This window comes from Portunus trituberculatus, chromosome 10, assembly GCF_017591435.1.
Source record: "Portunus trituberculatus isolate SZX2019 chromosome 10, ASM1759143v1, whole genome shotgun sequence".
In the NCBI taxonomy this organism is placed as follows: Eukaryota; Metazoa; Arthropoda; class Malacostraca; order Decapoda; family Portunidae; genus Portunus; species Portunus trituberculatus.
The window spans coordinates 5,822,244-5,843,812 of record NC_059264.1 but is presented as its reverse complement, the minus strand read 5'-3'; the positions used below and the strand labels follow the sequence as shown (position 1 = coordinate 5,843,812).

The 21,569-nt window shown below is 39.4% G+C and overlaps 1 protein-coding gene across 1 annotated transcript in view; it reads left to right on the top strand.

Annotated features, from left to right (window-relative positions):
* The first annotated feature begins 1,403 nt into the window (after positions 1-1,403).
* Positions 1,404-21,569, top strand: part of LOC123501810 (nuclear pore complex protein Nup98-Nup96-like) — a 42,510-nt gene continuing 22,344 nt past the window's right edge. The window contains 15 exon segments of the mRNA XM_045250826.1: positions 1,404-1,553; positions 5,873-6,048; positions 6,971-7,178; positions 7,796-7,954; positions 8,330-8,466; positions 8,987-9,203; positions 9,591-9,847; positions 10,193-10,439; positions 11,541-11,741; positions 13,368-13,505; positions 14,214-14,352; positions 16,345-16,693; positions 17,256-17,490; positions 18,260-18,531; positions 18,789-18,956. Coding sequence (XP_045106761.1) covers positions 5,917-6,048; positions 6,971-7,178; positions 7,796-7,954; positions 8,330-8,466; positions 8,987-9,203; positions 9,591-9,847; positions 10,193-10,439; positions 11,541-11,741; positions 13,368-13,505; positions 14,214-14,352; positions 16,345-16,693; positions 17,256-17,490; positions 18,260-18,531; positions 18,789-18,956 — 2,859 coding nt within the window. The 5' untranslated portion in view covers positions 1,404-1,553; positions 5,873-5,916.

The window sequence follows — 21,569 nt, the reverse complement described above, 5'->3', positions numbered from 1 at the left end:
TGGTTAATCTCTTGCATTAGGGAGTTGGACAGAATAGGGATGGGAGGAAGAAGAAAGCCTTGTGCAGTGAGGTCGTAGGAGGGGAGGCATACAGTTAGCAAGATCAGTAGAACAGTTAGCATGAAAATGGCGATAAAAGATAGAAAGAGATGCAACATTCTGGCGGTGACACAGTTGAAGACAGTCAGTCAGAGGAGGGGAGTTGATGAGACGAAAAGCTTTAGATTCCACCCTATCATAACCTAAATATACCTGTATATATCCTATTTTTCTGTCTATTTATATCTATCTATATATTTTTATCCTTCTCCCGCTACTTTCATATTTATTTATCTATCAGTTCTCTCTCTTTCTATCCTTCCATTTTTTTTTTTTTTTATCTTTTCTCTCCATCATCATCCCCATTCATGTTAATAAACCATCTCTATTTTTCCTCCTTTCTCATATCTCATTCTTCCCTTTCCTTGATTCTTGCTTCTCTTTTATTCATCGCGTGCCCTTGTGCTCTATATTAGTCATATTCTAGTGTGAATGTTAAATGTTCTAGTGTTTCTTGTTCTTCCCCAAGGTGGATTAACTTTCCATATGAACGGGCAAAATATATACATTCAAAATATTAAGTCGAAGTTTGCTATCGTGTTAATGTTATAAGAAACAATATATAAAATTCGTTTTGTGTGTCTCAGTTATATACTTTTGAATGTCCTTGAGAGATTATTGAATTTTTATATACTGGAATATGAAGTAAAAAATATATATCCGTAAATCAATGTATGTCCTTGTGATGTTATTTCAGAAATAGGAAAAGATAATGAAAAACTTGCACTATTAATTGAAAAGCTATATATAAATTTGAATGAATCAAGTTATAAGTATTCACAAAACTACGAAGGCACACACAAACGAATAAAACAAATATATCCCAAAACACAAACCAAACATTATCACAACACCAAAACAACAAAATAAAACACATCTAGAATACAAACATACATTAAACAACACAAAATCTAAAAAAAAAAAAAAAAAATACACTAAGAACAAAATACAAGCGCACACACCACAAACTGACAAAACATACACATCCCAAAACACAAACCAAACATTATCACAACAGTAAAACAACAAAAAAAGACACATAAAATACAAAAACACATTAAACAACACAAAAGACTAACAAAACTTATAAAACATACTAAGAACAAAATACAAGCGCACACACCACAAACTGATACAAAACATATACATCCCAAAACACAAACCAAACATTATCACAACACTAAAATAAGAGAAAAACACATTTAAAATACAAATAAACACTGAACAACACAAAAAACTAACAAAACATTAAAAAATATACTTATAACAAAATAGAAACGTGGATTGGAGGAGTTTCCCGCCAGTGACGTCACACCAGCAGGACATTAGCACGAGTCTCCCTAAACACGCAATTTGAGGGAACTGTGACTTAATTAACCTCTTAGACACCCCGGGACGCTGCGTGGCCGGCGCCTGAGAACCCCGGGGAGCTGGTGTAGGCGCTGAAGAGGCAGGTAATAGCGAGGAAATATGAAATAACCGGGAAATATATTTGAATTCCCGCTCATGTTGTGTTTGGCCTCCATGTTTGTTGTTATTTTATCTTGGCGTGGCGGAATTAGTCGCTTCTCTCTCTGGTTCACCTTCTTCTGGCGTCTACACAGGATAGTTAAAGGATAGTAGTCGTAGGTAACGTAATAGTTGTCAATGGTAGTCGTAATAGTATAAGTTCATAGTTATACTTATTTTTGTTATTCTATTTTTTCTACCCTCGCTTGTCATTTCGTAGTAATTTGTCTACTATCGTGCCTGTAAGGTAGTGAAGAGGGGATAGTTAGATTGGTAGTAGTAATAATAGTAGTATACCATAGTGTCCTTTATCAGTCCTTTATATTCTGGTTATATTTACCTATTATTTATATATCCCTTTAATTTACCTTACCTACGTACCATAGCGACCATTTTTAAACCATTCCCCATACAGTTAACCATTCACACATATATAGCTAACCACTTATAACTACTAATGCAATTTAATATTTTACGTGAACTAATCACGTATTTATGGGGCAGAATGCAACAAACAACGTAATTTTGTGTTGATTTTCCTGCTTCGTGACGTATTTCATAATGTTGCACTGGGATTTCATAATATTTAAACTGGATTATGGTGGCGTGGACTGGAGTGAAGTGGAATATAACTGGATCTAACTGGGTGGGAGAATTGCATCATGTTGCTTCACTACGAGGGTATATAGAGACTGGGGAGGGTCACGTTGGGTTCAGTCCGTCACAGTCACCCAGTCAAGCAGTCGGTCTTCAGTACATGACTATATGACTAGTGGCTCTCGTTGTTGTTCTTGTTGTTTGTTTGGTGGTGGTAGGTATTGTTAGTAGCTTCGTTGGCACTGTCCTGATATAGACATCCCTCCAGCTGCCCTCGTTCCCCGGCTCCTCCTTTGGCTGATGGAACGTTGGAATGGAAATATTATAACCAAAACTAACCTAATCTAGTTGAGGCGATACGCACTGCTGATACGCTTTCCTCAGAACCCTTCTTACCTATAGGGTGGTTAGGTTAGGTTAGTTTTGGTTATCATATTTTCACTCCCGTCATCTGAGTGAAAGACCTGCAAAGGGGGAGCTGGGAAATGAGGACAGTTGAGGGATGTCTTTATTAGGACAGTGCCGGTTTGATTTTTTTGGGTGTTGATTCATTGTGTTAACTTGCCTGAAGGGAGATTTGCTGGCTCTCAGATAAGAGGAATCCACATTAGCATATAAGTGGGCATTTTTTAGTTTTATTTTTTTGTTTATGTATTTGTTTACTTTATTTTTTTTATTTTATGTTGGTCTTTGCCAGCTTTCCTCCCTTGTATAGAAAAAAAAAAAAAAATCTGCAAGCACACCATTCTCCATTTCTCTTGTATGTTAAGTTAATGGCACAATCCTGATATAGTCATCCCTCCAGATTAAAGCAACAGAAAATATAACACTGAAATTCAGGAAAACAAAAGTGGTCTGAGCCAAAGCCAAGAACTAAACTGCATTATGGCATTATTAACTTGGTACTGTTCTGATATAGATGTCCCTCCAGCTGCCTTTGTTTTTCTTTTTATACCATGTAGACTTTTCACGGGAATTTATGGGCTAAAGGGGATACTTTTTGTAGTACCTCCTATCTCAAAGCCCACCCGCTAGGAAACCGTTGCCCTGAGTAAGGAAGCCCAACCTACACTCGGACCGTGGACAGGATTTGAACCCGTTAGCTTGGAGACCCCTCGGACCCCAAAGCACGCATGGTTCCACTGTACCACGGAGACCCCTACGCTCTTTCACTCTGCTGACTGAACGTGGGAATGAAAATATGATAACCTAACTTAACCTAGCTAGCATACCCTAACCACACTATTGGTTGGAAGAATTGTGAAGAAGACATGTGAGCGGTGCGTGTTGCCTCAACTAGGTTAGGTTAGATGAGGTTAAAATTAGGGTTATTTTATGTTAGGGGAAAGTTAGAGTTAGACCAGTTTAGGCTAAGATTAGGTTAGGTTAGGTTAGGTCAAAGTTTGTTAAGTTAATTTAGGTTAAGTTAGGTTAAAGTTTAAGTTAATTTAGTTTGGCATTAGGGTTATGTTATATTAGGTTGAAGTGAAGTTTGGGTTAGGTTAATTTAGGTTATTATATTTTCATTCCCCACATTCCACCCCCCTCCCCCCCAATGAGTGAAAGAGCCAGAAAGTGAGGACAGCTGGAAAGACGGCTATATTAGGACAGTGCCAAGTTAATAAAGTTTTTGTCATTTTTGTAGCCATGCAGGAAAAGAAGCTGAGTTTGTGTCATGTGTATATTAGGTTAGGTATGATCATGGCTAGGTTAAGGTATTGTTTGGTCATTTTATTACATTATGTTCATTTAAGGGGGTATCACACTGGCCTATGATACGCTGAACAAGAAATGTCCACTCCAAATAGCTGGAACTTTCCTGAGAATAGCAGAGCAAAGTTCGGATAGTCTGATATTCACTTCGCTTCTCAGTATGCTATCCCAGTAGAAAAGTAAACATAAGATATATAGTAAAGACCTATTATTTAAACTAAAAAGAACGCACATAAATTTTCATATCAGAATATTAAATAATATTTCATTAATCTAGAAAGGTAAAATATATATATCAATAGTTTGGGGTCATGGCAAGCATCCCCAATTCTATAAAGTTGCCGTCGTGCACCTCTCAGTTTTCTCCAGCTTCTTCCTCTTCTTCAATAACAGGAAGTGCAAAAACAATTGTTACACGATGCACAGGTTGAGGTAGAAGTGGCATGGTTTAGTTCTGGTTTGTTTTGATGAGGCTTGGTGTTGGTTGGTGGGCTGTTTACCTGGCATAGCAAGAAGGCAGGCAGCTTGTGTGTGATAACGTTCCTGGTTTCAAACAAAGAGCCATGGCCCGTGTTCTGCGTAACATAGGCCAGTGTGATACCTTCTTTAGAGTGAAGTTTTAGCTTATGTAGTCAAAATTTTGAGTGTTGCAGTTGGACTTTTTTTATTGAGTATTAATTCTTTTTGTTTTGTCGTTATTTACTTGTTTTATTTTATTTATTTATATATTTATTTTTATTTATTTTTTTTTTTTGCCACTGTAATATTGAAATAACTTTGGACATTTATTGTAATATTAAAGTAACATTTGAGTTCTTTTGGTAAAATTGAAGTAACATTTTTTTTCTTTTAGGGTGTTAATATTGGACTAATATGTTTTTTGTGGTAATATTGAAACAATTAAGATTTTTTGGTAATATTGAGGTAACAAGAGTTTTTTAGGGTAATATTGAAGTATCATTAGGGTCTCTCTCTCTCTCTCTCTCTCTCTCTCTCTCTCTCTCTCTCTCTCTCTCTCTCTCTCTCTCTCTCTCTCTCTCTCTCTCTCCTTCTATCTTTCTATTTTCTCTCCCTTCTCTTTCTTCTCCCATTTCTTTTCCTTCCCTTCTTTCTCTCTTCTTTTTCTTATTCCCTTCCTTCTCTTCTTTGTTCTTTTCCCTAGAGTATTGCATACAGGCCTGGTCACCCCACTATAGGCAGGATATCAACATGTTAGAAGCAGTTCAGAGAAGAGCAACTAGGATGATACCAGCATTAAAGTGCCTGGAGTATAGAGATAGATTAAAGGAATTAAACATGTTTTCATTTGAGAGATGTATAAGAGGGGATATGATAGAGTTATTTAAAATGTTCTCAGATACAAACTACATAGATGTGAGATCTTTCTTTACCTTAGAGGAGGGAAATAGGACTAGAAATCATGGCAGGAAGATTAGAAAGCAAGGCTGCAGGTTAGATATAAGAAAATATTTCTTTAGTCATAGGGTGGTAGACTTCTGGAATGCATTGCCAGAGACGGTTGTAAATAGCACTAGTTTGACAATGTTTAAAAACAGATTAGATAAGCACTTAAATTTATTAGATTTATAATTATGTATAGCACTGCATGATAGTTTTTATAAGAAATTTACTATAGTTAAACAAGACATGATCCCCATGTATGGGGACCACAAATTGTAGAGGATTTCGCTGCAGGACTTAGCCCTGTTAATGGGCCAAATATTTAGAATTAGTATATAATGTATTGTGTACTTGTAAGTGTATCTTTAAGTACTGATGACGAGGTCGCTGTGCGACTGATACAGGATAACCTAGATGGGCCCTGGTGGCCATTTGTTATCCTATTATTTATGTTATGTTATGTTCTCTCTTCTCTTTCTCTCCCTGTCTCTGCCACACCACCAATACCATCACCACCACAATAACCCCCTCCTCTCCCCCCCATTATCCACAGCGCTGGTCTAGGCATCACCACACACCACCACCACCACCACCACAATGTTTGGTCAGCCTCGGTCAACCTTCGGGGCCACCAACACCACGTTCGGGGCCAGCTTTGGCACTCCGAGCACCACCGCCAGCACCACCGGCTTTGGGGGCAGCACCTCCTTTGGTAGATTTGGTGCCCCGGTAAGTGTTATCTCTCTCTCTCTCTCTCTCTCTATCTATATATTTTTCCTTTTTTGTTTTTTTGTTTCTTTTTTCATATTTTTTTTTCTTTGGCGATATTTCTATTTTTTGTTTATATTTTATTTATTGTATTTTTCCTTTTTTTTATGTTTTTAAGTCTTTTTCTTTGTTTTCCTTTTTTATATATTTCTTTCTATTTTTAGTATTTTTCATTTTTGTTTTCCTTTTTTCTTGTTTTGTTTTCAATTTTCTCATTTGAATTTTTTTCTCTTTATTTTCATCTTGTTTATTCTTTTTGTATTTTTTGTTTGATTTGTTTGTTTTAATTTTTGTATTGCTTGTTTTCTTTTTATTCTTGTTTATTTCAATCTTTCCCTTCACCAATTTTCCATATAATTTTCACATCAACCATCAGTATTTTCCAGCATTTTTAGTCTTTAATCTCAATATTATCCACTTCCTGAGCCATATTTTCCCTTCTTTCCTCTGTTTTCCACTTCAACCATTGATATTTTTCCCCCCTCAAGCAATTGCTCCCTTCACCAATTCTTCATTTTCACTTCAATCATCAATTTTTCCATTGTTTTTAGTCTTTCACCTCAAAGTTGTTCACCTGAATCTTCATCATTTTCCCCTGACTTTCCTTTATTGTCCACCATCAATAATTTCCACCCATAGCAATCTTTCCCTTCACCAATCCTTCATTTTCACTTCAATCATCAATGTTTTTCCTTAATTCTTAGTCTTTCACCTCAACATTTCCCACTTCCTAAATCTCCACCAAAACTTCCCTTCCACTAAGACCATCAATAATTTCCACCCACAGCAATCTACCCACTACTTTCCACCCCTAACCACTTACCACCCTTATTTCATCCCTAACTAATAAACCCCTAACTATAAACTCTATTTCACCTTACAGCAGCAACAGACCACCAGCTTTGGCACTGGCACTATGCCCTTTGGAGCCGCCACATCCTCCTCTACGTCCCTGTTTGGTACTCAGCCGCAACAGAGCACAGGGGGACTATTTGGCCAGCCCCAGACACAAGCATCCACAGGCTTCACCACTGGGTTTGGGTCTACAAGTGGTGGTGGGCTGTTTGGCCAGACGCAGCAGCCCGGTACAGGTGTGTAGGGTGTGGCAGGGTGTAGCAGGGTTGGTTGGGTTGGTTTGATAGGGTTGTGTTTGTGTTAAAGCTTCCTGTTTGTTTGTGTTCATGTTTGGAACTCCCTAGCGTGTTTCTGTTTAACTCTAGAACTGTATCTGTGCTTCTGTTGAATTCTAGAACTCCCTGCCTGCTTATTTATTTTTTTTTTTTTTATTCATTTATTTATTTTTTTTACTTGAACTCCCTACTTGCTTCTGTTTAGCTCTTAATACTCCCTGCCTGCTTTTATGTAACTCTAGAACTGCTTGAAAAATAAAAAAATAAAATTGATGCTGTGAAAAAGCTCTTAAGTGTTAATATTCACATGCCAATTTAATGCTGTGACGAAAAATAATAATGTCCTATCAACTCAATGCTGTGAAAAAAAAATAGATGCTGTGTAGGAAAATTGTCAATACATCCTTGCCGTATCAATGCTGTAAAAAAAATAAATAATAATAAGAAGAAAAATTTTATGTCAAAAATCCACCAATAACCTCCAGTAACACCACAAACACCAGTAATATACCACTAACACCATCTCTCTCTCTCTCTCTCTCTCTCTCTCTCTCTCTCTCTCTCTCTCTCTCTCTCAGGTTTATTTGGAGCGACGGGCACCACTGGCTTTGGGACGCAGCAATCCACACAGAACCGCCCCTTTGGGTTCGGCCAGACCACCACCAGCACCACCACCACAGGAGGGCTGTTTGGCACCACCCCATCCACTGGCGGCGGTCTCTTTGGCACCTCCACGGGTAGGTCCACATCCACCAGTCCTGCCTTGGTGAGATAGTGCATACGTTGTGGTTGTGGTGGTTGTTGTGATGGGTTAGGTAAGTTTTTGGGTTTTAATGGGGGTTTAATAGGTTGTTTTTGTTATTTGTAGTGGTTTTAATTATGATTCTTGTTATTTTTTATTTTTTTTTATTTTTGCTTTTTTTTGTTTCTTAATTTTCTTATTTTTTCACAATTTTGACTTGGTTTCTTTTTCTAATTTTTGTTAATTTCTCATTTTTTCCACAACTTACTCTATTCTATCTTATCTTTTCACAACTTTTACTTTTACTTTTTTTTTTTTTTTTTTTTTTTTTTTGTTCACTGTGCTCACCAACTTCTGGTGTGTGTGGCAGGGTTTGGCGGTGCAGGGGGAGCGGCGGTGAGCGGCACGACGGTGAAGTATGAGCCAGTGACAGGCAGTGACACCATGACCCGCAATGGAGTGTCCACCAACATCAGGACGCGCATTGAGGTCATCACCGCCATGAAGGTCAGTGTTGGGGGTGTTTTTTTTTTGGGGGGAAGGGGCGGGGGGACCTGTCTTTCTTTTACGAGAGACAAACGGACAGACTGACAGAACCCTGACAAAGACCAACCCTAACTTAACCTAATATAACCCATGAAATATGAGACAAACAGACAGACAATACCAACACAGGCTAATCCTAACCTGATATAACCCCCAGGAATGAGACAAACAGACAATTCCAACACAGACCAACCCTTACCTAACCTAACCTAGTGTAACACCCAGGAATATGAGACAGACAGACAGAAACCAAATAAAAACTGACCTTAATACAACCTAACTTATCCTAAACTAAACTAAACCTAACCTAACTTAACCCCCAGGAATGCGAGACAAACAGACAGACAGAACTCAACAAAGACTGACCTTAACCCAGCCTAAACCGAACCCAACCCAACTCAATCCAACCCAACTCAACTCAACTCAACTCAACCCCAATCTAACCAAACCTAACCTAACCTAACTTAATTTAACCCCCCAGGAATATGAGAACAAGTCAATGGAGGAGCTTCGAGTGGAGGACTATCTGGCCAATCGCAAGGGTCCAGGGCAGGCCGGGGCACTGGGGGGCTTCGGCCAGAGCCAGCCCCAGGCCACTCCTTCCTCCGGGGGCCTCTTCAGCACCAGCACCGGCACCTCTCTCTTTGGCTCCAAGGCTCCAGAAAATAAGTCACTTTTTGGCACCACTTCCACTGCTAGTAAGTATTTGCTTTAGTCTTATTTTTTCTTTTAATTTTTTTCTCTTCTTTTCTTCAAGGCTCCAGAAAATATGTTTTTTGTTTGGCACCACTTCCATTGCTAGTAAGTATGTTTTTTGTCTTTTATTTACTTTTTTCTTTCATTTTCTTTTTCTTCCTTCAAGGCTCCAGAAAAGTTTTTGTTTGGCACCACTTCCAGTGCTAGGAAATGTTTTTTTGTCTAAATTTCTTTTTTCTTTTCTTTCTCTTTTCTTTTTTCTTTTCTACAAGGTTCTGGAAAATATTTAACTAACTTTTTGTCACCTGTGACTGTTAGTAAGTGTTTGGTTTAACTCTTTTCCTCTTTTTTTGTCTCACCAATTCTCACCACCACTTACCACCCCACAGCTGGCTTTGGCACTACCAGCGGAGGCAGTCTGTTTGGTGCCAGCAATGTGACGCCAGGGTTCGGCCAGCCCAGTACCACCAGCACAGGCTTCTCCTTTGGCCAGACACAGCAGCAGCAGCAGCCCAAAGCAACAGGGTTCAACTTTGGCAGCACAGCGACTACCACGCCCTCCCTGTTTGGCACCACGGCACAGCAGCCACAGCAGCCATCCTTCGCCATGCAGGGCTTCCAGTTAGGGCAGAACACGCAGCAGCAGGTCTGTGGCTCAACCCTTTTTTATTTTTTTTTATTTTTATTTTTATTTATTATTTTTTTATACTGTATATAGAATTGTGATGTCTTCTGATCTAACCAAACTCAACCCAACTTTAACCTAACCTAGTTTAATCTTACCTTACCTTACATAACCTTACTGCACTCCACTGCACCTCACCTCACCTCACCTCACCTCACCTCACCTTACATTACATTAACTTACCTTACATTAACTTACCTTACCTTACATTACCTTACCTTACCTCACCTCACCTCACACCAACCTAACCTAACCAAACCAACACAACTTAGCCTAATTTTACCTCCTCCTCTCCCCGGCCAACAGAACACAGGTGGACTTTTTGGCACGCAGAACAAACCAGGCACGTCCGGCTTTCTCTCCACCCCCAACACTGGCGGCGGACTCTTCAGCAACAAGCCAGCTGGTATAACACAGCCGCTCGGTACTGGGTTTGGCACCACCTCCGCCGTTACCCCCTTTGGAACCACCCCCAGTGCATCTACAGGGGGTGGCCTCTTCGGGAACCAACAGCAGAACAAAGGCACTGGGCTCTTCTCTGCCTCCACGTTTAGTAAGTGTGGCTGTGTTTTTTATTATTATTTTATTTATTTATTTTTTTTCTCATGTTTTCATTTATGGTGGAGACTCAATACTAGAACTTAATTCGTTCCAAATGGCTGTTCGAGTATCAAAAATTTTACTATCAATACCCATAAATCAGGTAATTCGTTCTAATCTTAGCAGAAGTTTATAAAAATTTCAAAGTAATTTTTTCTTTGTAATTTTGATTTGTATATAATGTAAGTGAAGACTGGTGATGGATAATGTAGAAGAGGAGGGGAGAAGGGTGGGGAGGAGGAGGGAGGTCTTTGGAGGACAAGTCACCATCCATGAAAACATTTGGTGTGATTCCTGTGAACCCACTAGTGGAGGGCTGTGGCTCACTAACACTTGCACTCTCACTACATTCCTTATTTTCACCACCAGTAAGCCTCTAGGGTGCCATTATAAGTTTCTGAATGAAAAACTACCCATAGAGAGCAGAAGGTGTTTTTTTTTTCTCAAGACTGCGGCAGGACTTGGGATGCGCATTAGTATCCGGTATATTGGAATACCAACATTTTTGTTTTTCATTTATATATTTATTTATTTTTTTACTATAAATTTTGATGCATTATCTATCGGTCTTCAATATTTAACCCTTGGCCAAATTTATCCTCCTACATAAAAAAAAAAGCACTGCCATAACCACAACCATTCTTCTTCTTCTTCTTCTTCTTCTTCTTCTTCTTCTTCTTCTTCTTCTTCTTCTTCTTCTTCTTCTTCTTCTTCTTCTTCTTCTTCTTCTTCTTCTTCTTCTTCTTCTTCTTCTTCTTCTTCTTCTTCTTCTTCTTCTTCTTCTTCTTCTTCTTCTTCTTCTTCTTCTTCTTCTTCTTCTTCTTCTTTTTCTTTCTTTCTCTTCTTGTGACCTCTTCTACTTTACATCTCTTGGTAGGTCCTGGTTCCCTGTAGTGTTCAGGTCTTGATCCTTTCTGCAGCCTGCAAAATGAGAAAAGCAGAGAGGACAAGGCAGGGAACTCAACTCATGGACATTTTCTCCACACCTTACTATAAATTTTGACACCTCACTCATCTGTTTTCCGTGACCATAACCACAATTATTCCCCGACAGACACCGGCAGCACACCATTTGGCAACACCGGTCTCTTTGGGCAAAACAACAACCAGCAGAAGCCAGGAAGCACCATGCCATTCTGTAACTTTGGCCCTCCGAATATTGGCACTAATTTTGGCACCAACACTGGCAACGGTTTCCTCAACACCTCCGTGCCGTCCAACGCCCTGGGGATTGGTGGCACTGGCATCAACACAGGCAAGGGTGTAGGGTGTAGGAAAGAGTGTGTGGGTGATGTGTGTTTTTTTACTTTTTTTATTTGTTTGATAGGTTTGTTTGTGTATTTCAGTGTGGTAAAAGTCCAGAGCAAAATTAAAAGAAAATACGGTGTTGTACTTGGAAAAAGATGCTGGGTTTCTTTATTTTAATGGGGCAGTGGTCTAGAGTAATAAGATAAATAGAAAATAGTGTGTCTACTTAGTGGAAATGGTTATTTGGATGGAGGTAGGTTTATTTACTTCTTTTAATGTGGTGTTGTCTAGAACTACAAAACAGGTAAGTAAAGAGAATAGGGTGTCTAGTTAACCCCTTCAGTACTATGATGCATTTCCATATTCATTCTACTTACTATTTGGTGAGTTTATACAGCTTCAGAAAATCATGCAGGGATTAGAATAGTGAAGACTGTGGTCATTAATCTTCTGAACTCCACAGACCCTTCCTAATGTCAATAAAATGGTCAAATCGTACACTAATCTCAAGGTAAAAATGTGTCCCAGTATTGAAGAGGTTAATGTGGCAATGGTCTAGAGCTACAAAACAGATAGATAAAGAGAATAGAATGTCTAGTTAATGGGAAGGACGTTAGAGGGGTTTATGTATTCATTCAAAAGGCGCAGTGGTCCACAAAGTAAACAGAGAGAATAAATAACCCATTGAGGTGAAAGTCCATAAAGAAATGTTGAAAGGTGTCGTTCAGAATTGTAGGATGAGTGTCTTGAAGTGTCCGTGTTGAAGGAGGAAATGCAGGAATGAGTGAGAAGTTCAGAATTTACCAGTGAAAGGGATGAATGATTGAGAATACTAGGTTTGGTGGGAGTTGTTTGTTCATTATTGTTTGTGACATGCTAATGGTCATCAAATTCTTCCTTTTCATGGTTAAACTATCTAATTCTTTCATAGTAGTGCAGCTGATGTGTTGTTCGTCATGGTAATTCTTTCTGTGTCATCAAACATTCTTAATTCTTATCTCTCATAGTTTTATAGCAAATATAGTTTGTCATGTCGTTATTTCTTCCTATACACGATCAAACTGTCTAATTTCTTCTCTCATAGTAGCTAATGTATTGTTCTTGTTTCTAATTATCCCTACATGTCTTCAAACTGCCTAATTTCTTAACTTGTCATAGTTTTATAGCTAATATATTGTGTTTGTACTTTGTAATGTCCTATTTCTTCTTATACATGGTCAAACTGTCTAATTTCTTCTCTTAAAGCAGCTGATGTATAGTTTGTCTGGCTGGTCATTCTTCCTACACATGACCAAATTATCTAATTTCTGATAACTTGTTGTGTTGTAGCTAATATGTTGCTTGTCAGGTAAATAATTCTTTCTGCAAGTAACCAAACTATAATTTCTTATTCCTTGTAATGATGTCGTTAATATATTTTTCTTCTCATTTACTCCTACACATCACCAAACTCTTATCTTACCCCTTATAGTGATGTAGCTAATGTGTTTTTCTTCCCAATTATTCCTACACATCACCAAACTATTATCTTACCTCTCACAGTGATGTAGCTAATGTGTTTTTCTTCCTAATCATTCCTACACATCAAATTTTTTTCTCACCTCAGTATAGCTAATGTGGCGTTGTTCCTCAGGGTTTGGCGTGGCACAACAGAACCTGCTGGGCGGTGGAGGGGCTGGCACGGGTCTCTTCCCTGACCTTGGCAAGCTGGTGAAGGCCATGACAGAGAAGCCCATCTTTGACCTGGCTGTGGAGGGCAAGTCTGGAGCAGGTAACCCTTCCTCACCTTTATGCCCATATTCAGAAACACCTTGTTTTCTCACCATGTCAATTTTCCAAGGCCACATAGATGTTGAGGTGAATTTTCAAGGCATTTTCCCCTTTATATATACTAAAAATATTCCAAATTTATCACCTGAACCATAGAATAACTTAACAACTTCAATACCAGGATGCATTTCCACATTCATTCTGCTTACTATTTGGTGATTTTGTACTGCTTCAGAAATTTATGTGGGGATTAGAATAGTGAAGACTGGCCATTAATCTTAAGACCTCCACGGACCCTTCCTAATGTCAGTAAAATCGTCCAGTGATACCCAGAATATATAATATGTATAAAACTAAATTGAAAATGCAGTTAACGAATGACAAAATGATCTTAAAATCCACAAAGAGCAACAGTGAAGATATTAAATTATTCCTATAAAAAATAGATAAATAAACCTAATCACTTCTTTTCTTTATGTGTGTGTGTGTGTGTGTGTGTGTTTATAAGAGAAGAAATCTGACTAAGGGTAACAAAAAACTATATAAAGAGACCCACTTAGATGCCGGTCTCCAAGCGGGTCCGAGAGAGACCTGCTTTTTTAATATTTATTTATTGTTTTTTATAATTAATTAATTATTTTATTTTATTTATTTTATTTATTTATTTATTTATTTATTTATTTTTTTTTTTTTTTTTTTTTATCCCCAGGTAAGGCCGGCAGCCCGTCCACCAATGACCAGGTGTCCAAGCTGAACTCCAACCTGAAGCCCACCTATGTGCTGTCCCCGTCCCTTGTCACCAGCACCAAGCCCAAGCCCAAGCCAGTCAACAAACCCACACACCAGAAGTAAGGAGATTGCTCACTCTTTTTTCCTCCTTCCTCTTGTCTCCATCTCCTTATCCTCTTCTCGTCCTTTCCTTGTCTCCTCATTGTCCTTGTCTGTCTCCTCTTCCTCCTTTTCATCTCCTCTTCCTCCTTCTCATCTCCTCGTCCTCCTTCTCATCTCCTCTTCCTCCTTCTTGTCTCCTCCTTGTCCTCCTTCTCATCTCTTTGTCCTCTTCTTGTCCTCCTTCTCATCTCCTCTTCCTCCTTCTTGTCTCCTCCTTGTCCTCCTTCTCATCTCTTTGTCCTCTTCTTGTCTCCTCCTTGTCCTCCTTCTCATCTCCTCTTCGTCCTTCTTGTCTCCTTGTCCTCCTTCTCATTTCTTTGTCCTCTTCTTGTCTCCTCTTTGTCTTCCTTCTCGTCTCCTTGTCCTCTTTCTCGTCTCCTTGTCCTCCTTGTCTCCTCCTCCTTGTCCTCCTTGTCCTCCTTGTCTCCTCCTTGTCCTCCTCCTCGTCTCCTTGTCCTCTTCTTGTCTCCTCCTCCTCCTCCTCCTCCTGTTATATTTTCTTATTTAGTGTTATAAAGTAGTAAAAGCTGCTAAAAAAATATCCACTGAGGTTGGTGTGGTGTGGAGAAAACTGTCTTGAACACAATGTAAGGTGCTGCCTATGAGATGAAAAAATTATCCATCTTAGCCACAATACAAGGTGGTATGTATAAAGAAAACAATTATAGTCCTTTCATCCAAAGAATCCAGGCCGAAACTGCTAGTTCGGTTGGCAGTCCTGCCCACCCCCGCCGACATTAAACCTTCCCGACACTTAAATTTTCTTCAAGTACATTTATTTTTCTTCACTTTACTCAATAGTTATACAAGTTTGTTAATTATTTTTTACATCCACAGATAAAGCAGCCTTTCTTGTGCTATATCGTTGTTTTAAATCATGCCAATGTAGAGAAACAAAGTATTTATGACATGAATAATATGACAATACGTGTTTTAATGTGTATGCAACACTATATATTTGATCTTTATGTGCACGGCAATGCCAATATTTCTTTTCGGTAGCGGGACACTCTTGTCGGATATTGAAATATTTATATGTAACTATTTTGATGCCTTTGATCCTGTGTTTTTTGCGTGCTTTTCCCGGGCACCTGTGTGTGTCACTGTGTGTCGTGATGTAAAGTGTCAGACTCATCCGTCAAACACTGTGGGAAGGGAAGGATGGCATCTGCATCTGCTCCTCGTGCATCTGGTAGACCGGCTGAACAAAGCGCGTCACCTCATCACCCGTCATATAGCCATATAAAATCGTAATTTTCTCGTTCATTTTACTTCATATTAAAAATGTGAAAGCAGAGTCATCTTCCTCAATATTTTATGTCATAGGAGACGTGGTAATTTTTAAAGATAGCCTCATAATAACTGCACATAAAGATTAAATATAAAGTGTTGCATACACATTAAAACACATATCGTCATATTATTCATGTCATAAATACTTTGTTTCTCTACATTGGCATGATTTAAAACAACGATAAAGCACAAGAAAGGCTGCTTTATCCGTGGATGTAAAAATAAATTGACAAACTTGTATATCTATTGAGTTAAGTGAAGAAAAATAAATGTACTTGAAGAAAATTTAAATGTCTGGAAGGTTTAGTGGCAGCAGGGGTGGGCAGGACTGCCAACCGAACTAGCAGTTTCGGCCTGGATTCTTTGAATGAACGGACTTTAGTTAGCTTAGACACAATATCAAGTGTTATGTATGAAAGAAAAAATTAGTTAGCTTAGACACAATATAAAGTGTTATGTATGAAAGAAAAAATTAGTTAGCTTAGACACAATATAAAGTGTTATGGATGAGATAAAAGAAAAAAATTACCTATCTTAGACACAATATAAAGTATGTACGAAAAAATAAGAAAAAACTGACCCATCTTAGACACAATATAAGGTAGTTACATATGAGAAAAAGAAAAAATATTACCTCTTCTTCTTTTTTTCTCTAGCAACAACCGGCATTGGCTCTTCAAGGGACTGGAGGACCCTAATGAGGAAAGCCCCGAGGATTTCCTGAAGCCTAAAAAATACCCCAGCGTTCGTACCCTTAACCTGAAGGTGTTCCGCGGGGCCAAGGCCGACAGCACCACCCCCACCACGCCCTTGGACACCCCCGGGAGGATGAATGGAGAAGTGGACGGCAGCACTAAGGGTGGAGAGGAGGGTGGTGATAGACCCTCTCCACTCACCACTCCTCTTAGTACCCTTGGGGACTCCACGCCGCTGCCTCTTGTAAGCTGTAACAACATTGGTCCCACGCAGACTCATGACCACTCGCCCACACCGGATATCATTAAGGTGAGTGTTTGTGTGTCTGTGTTTTGATTCATGAGGTTGTCTTTAGCTTGTTATTTTTTCATGTTTCACTGCCAGGTTTTATTTTACTTATTTATTTACACTTGGCCCTCAATTTAACGGACCCCAATTCAGTGGATTTCAGATTTAATGACCACAAAATCTCCATGGATATTCTGTCTGTTGCTTGGTGAATCGGTACACTTTTCTTGTGCAACACCAGCTTTAGAAACATCAAAATCCTAGAATAACAATAGATACAAGATCCTGTAAAGATAGATAAGAAAATAATATTATGTTCACTACTATATTTATCATAAGATCATTGAAGACAAAAAAATTATTCTAAGCTGGAAGTGAGGCAGGTATAGAGGCTGATGTAATGTGTGTCAGCTTGGTGTAATCTCGTTAATGCATCATGTTAACACTGATCCTCCACTTTAAACCCTTCCCACCACCTAACCTTACCTTACCTTACCTTACCTTACCTAAACTAACCTTACTTATCCTAACCTTACCTATCCTAACCTAACCTAACCTAACCTCACCTCACCTCACCACACAGGGCCGAGGGAGCATCAAGCACCTCAACCTGCCAGAGAAGACCAGCCAGCACATGGACGACACACTGGCAGATCTCAACGTGCGGGTTAATAGACTGAAGGACCCACACCACATTGACCAGGACTCTGAGGCCAATAAGGAGAATGACAACAGCGCCAACATCTCCCTCTTCAATGCCTCGGGTGATGATGACTTGCCTGATGTCTCCAGCACCTCGGAGGAGCCACATCCTGCTGGTACGTGGAAAGGAGGGAGGAAGAGGAGGAGAGTGTGACATTGTGGAAGGAAGGAAGGAGGAGAGTGGATGAAAGAAGGGAGACAGAGATTAGATGATAGTTTGTGGGAGGAAGGGAGAAGGAAAGTGGATAAGTTTGTGGAATGAGGAAGAAGGAAAGTGGATGAGAATTTGTGGAAGGAAGGAAGGAGAAACTGGGTAAGAATGGATGAAAGAAGGGAGACAGATCGGATGAGAATTTGTGGGAGGAAGGGAGAAGGAAAGTGGATAAGTTTGTGGAAGGAGTGGAGGGAGAGTGGTTGAGTTTTTGAAAGGGGGGGAGAAGGAACGTGGATGAAAGCATGTAGAAGGAAGGGAGGGAGGGCAAAAGAAAGTGGATGAGTGTTGAAGGAGGAAGGGATAAAAATCTGTAGAAGGATGGGAGGAATTTTGGTTGAGTGAAAGGGAGAAGGAAAATGGATGAGAGTTTGTGGAAGGAGGGAGGGAGAAGGAAAGTGAATGAGTGAAAGGAAGGGAGAAGGAGAGTGGAGGAGTGTTTGTAGCTTCTCTTCCTTGCCTTGCCTTCCCTTCCTCCCTCCCTCCCTCCTCTCCTCTCCTCTCCTCTCTCTCTCCTCTCTCTCTCTCTCTCTCTCTCTCTCTCTCTCTCTCTCTCTCTCTCTCTCTCTCTCTCTCTCTCTCTCTCTCTCTCTCTCTCTCCATGAAAAAAAAAATATATATATACACACACACTACAACGACCATAACAACCACCACCACCACCACCACCACAGGAATCAAGCTACAGCGGCCGGGCTACTACACGCTGCCCCCGATGGAAGAGCTGGCGCAGATGGTGGTGACAGAGGGTGACTCGAAGCGGTGCCCCGTCGCTAACTTCACGGTGGGGCGCTATGGCTATGGCAATGTGTGCTTCCTGGGGGTGACGGACGTGGTGGGGCTCGACCTGGATGCTGTGGTGTTCATCGTGCGGAAGCAGGTGGAGGTGTACCCGCCTGGCACCACCAAGCCACCGCGCGGACGCCAGCTGAATCGGCCAGCTATTGTGAGTGTGGGGTGTTTTGTTTTTGTTTGTTTGTACTGTACTTTTCCTCTTCATTAAAAAACTCCACCTCCTTTTCCTCTTACATAAAATAACAGACAACTCCACCTCTACTTTTCCTCTCAATTAAAAAAAAAATCCACTTCTTTTTCCTCGTACATGAAAAAACTCCACATTTTCCACTTATATATAAACAACAACACATTTTCCTCTTACATAAAGCAAATAACTTCACCTCCACTTCCTCCGTCTCTTCGCAGGTAACTCTGGACTGCGTGTGGCCAGTGGACAAGACGACCCGCGAGGTGATCAAGACTGCTGAGCGGCTGCAGGCGATGGGCTGGACTGAGTACCTGGAGCGGCAGTGTGTCAAGATGGACGCCTCCTTCCTCGAGTACCGCCTTGAGACTGGCTCCTGGGTGTTCAAGGTACCCGGATTCTGAACTGTTGCTGTTGCTCTCTTTGTCTTTGTTTTTGCTTATTTTCTTCGTTTGTTTATTATTTTTTATTTTGTTGTGTTTTGTTTCATTCCTTGGTTTGTTTATTTTTGCTTCCTTCCTTTGTTTCTTTCTTATTTTCTTGGTTTAATTTAGTTTCTTTTCTTTTTCTTTTTTTTTCTTTTTCTCTTTTTCTGATGCTGGTCTACCCATGTTTTTCATTTTCGTGTTTTCTTTGCTGGCTTTTCTTTTTATTGTAGTTTTTCTTTGCTTTTATTTTATTATATTTTTCTCTCCCTTTAGGTATGATTTCTTCTCTCATTTCTTATTTTTTTGTTTTGTTTTTTTGTCACTTTTTTTCTTCTTCTTTTGATGTTACCTGTATTCTTCTTGTTATTTACTATTGTTTCTTTTTGTCTAACTGAAGTGCTTTTATTTACTTGCACTATCATTTTGTAACTATATATAACTGTACCTGTATTTTTTCCCCATGAGTTCCCATATGCAGTAGTAGTAGTTCTCTTATTTACTTCATGGCAATATCTGTAACATAATTAATATCTCATAGTAAATTTTAAGGCTTATTAGACATGAAGGTAAACACACATTGGCTTGGTGTATTATCTGTGGTGCCGAACAGGTTATCTATAAGACCAGGTAGATGTAAACACAATGAAAGAATATAAGAATGGATGGGGCATGTGTTTTAATTGCGGGAATGTATGGGCTAAAGGGGGTACTTTTAGGGGGTACCTCCTATCTAAAAGCCCACCCGCTAGGAAACCCTTGCCCCAAGTGAGGAAGCCCAACCTACACTCGGACTGTGGATGGGATTCGAACCTGGGCACTTGGAGACCCCTCGGACCTCAAAGCACACATGGATCCTTTTCATACGTTATGTTTGTATGTACCTGGTCTTGTGTTGATCTTCTTTGCCATGACAGAAAACATGCGCATCTCTCCTTTTTATCATGGGGGACTAACTTAAACTTCAGCCTGTCTTGTGTCGGACAGACTGCAGTATACTCACTCTGTTTATTGTATGAAAGTAATATATAACTATCCTATGATTTAATTGTGTAAGAGTTTTTAAAGGATGTATATATAAAAAAAGGTGTATTTGGGTGTATTTTATTTTGGCTACTGAAAGTTACGGTAGTTAGTTTGAGATGCAAGGTTGAGCATGTTGAGAAGCTGTTAAAAGTGTGTGTGTGTGTGTGTGTGTGTGTGTGTGCGCTCAGGTAGGCTACATTGCTACCTGGTTTTGTAATGAGGGTTTATATGTACATTTATCTAGTGGATTATTTGTATTGGTCTTATTGTTGTTTTCTCTTTGTAGTTTATCCTTTTTCATTAGGTCTTACATAATCCTTGTGCTGATGTGGCAGAGCTGACACATATATTACTTAGTTGATTAAAATACTTTGCTTCTAGTCTTATTTACTTTGGTTCTAATTCTATTTTAGGTAGGGCTGATATAGTACATTAGTGGCAAGAGTAATTAACTAGAATATAATGTTTTTTAGACTTGTACTTTTTTTTTTTTTTTTTTTTTATGTAGGAAAGAGGGCCAGACAAGGGAAAAAAAGGGGAAAAAAGCCCACTTGATTGCTGGCTCTCTACTTTGATGCCAGAGATTGTACTACCCTATTGACCGTGACTTCAGATGTTTTTTTGCCATTATTGTAACTACTTGCTTTTTGTCACCTGTCCTTTTTATCAAACAGCAGATTTATACTTATATTTACCTAGAAAACTCCTATATAGCCATGATTACTGAGAATGTATTTACTATATTGTATTAAAGGAACATGACACATTTTATAATATGTCAGTAAACTCCCAGGCAATACTAAGAGACCTTTATAACACATGGAAACTAGTATAAGATGTGTGTGTGTGTGTGTGTGTGTGTGTGTGTGTGTGTGTGTGTGTTGCATCAGTCAGGTGGTGTTAAGGCTTTCCACCACCTGGCTATGCAACCACCACCACCACCACTGCTGCTGCTTCTACTGTCACTCCTGCTGTGCTGTGGAGAGAGACTCAACAGCTGCACTTCACTGACCACCAACACTCGTCAGGACAGAAACATGACGAAATTTGAACTTTGCTGTCATTCAATCAGGAACATGACATAATTGGAGTGTTGCTGTGTTGTTCTGCTGTGCCCACCTCAAGAAGCTCACTTAAAGGGGTGGAGAAGAGCAGCAGGAAACAGTAAGAAGTAGCAGGAAGCAGGAGATGATAGAAGAAGAACTGAGAAGACAACAACTAAGAAAACAGTCACTCCTGCAATGTGAGTGAGTGAGTGACTAGTACTGAGTGACTGTTTTGGTCTTGTACTATAAATCAGTCAGTCAGTTTTGAGTATAACAAGATTCCTATTTATCTATAAGTGCTTGTATGTTAATTTTAAGGAATATTGTGGCTATGATTGGTGTATATCAAATTTATATGTATTTTTGTATGATGCTGACTCATATACACATGCATATTGTGTGTATTACAATCAAGATGTCTTATTATACTTACATATATAAACCAGGTGTATTCAGAGCACCAGGTGAAGGTTATGTCCCTGTGTATTTAATTCCAAGTGTAGGT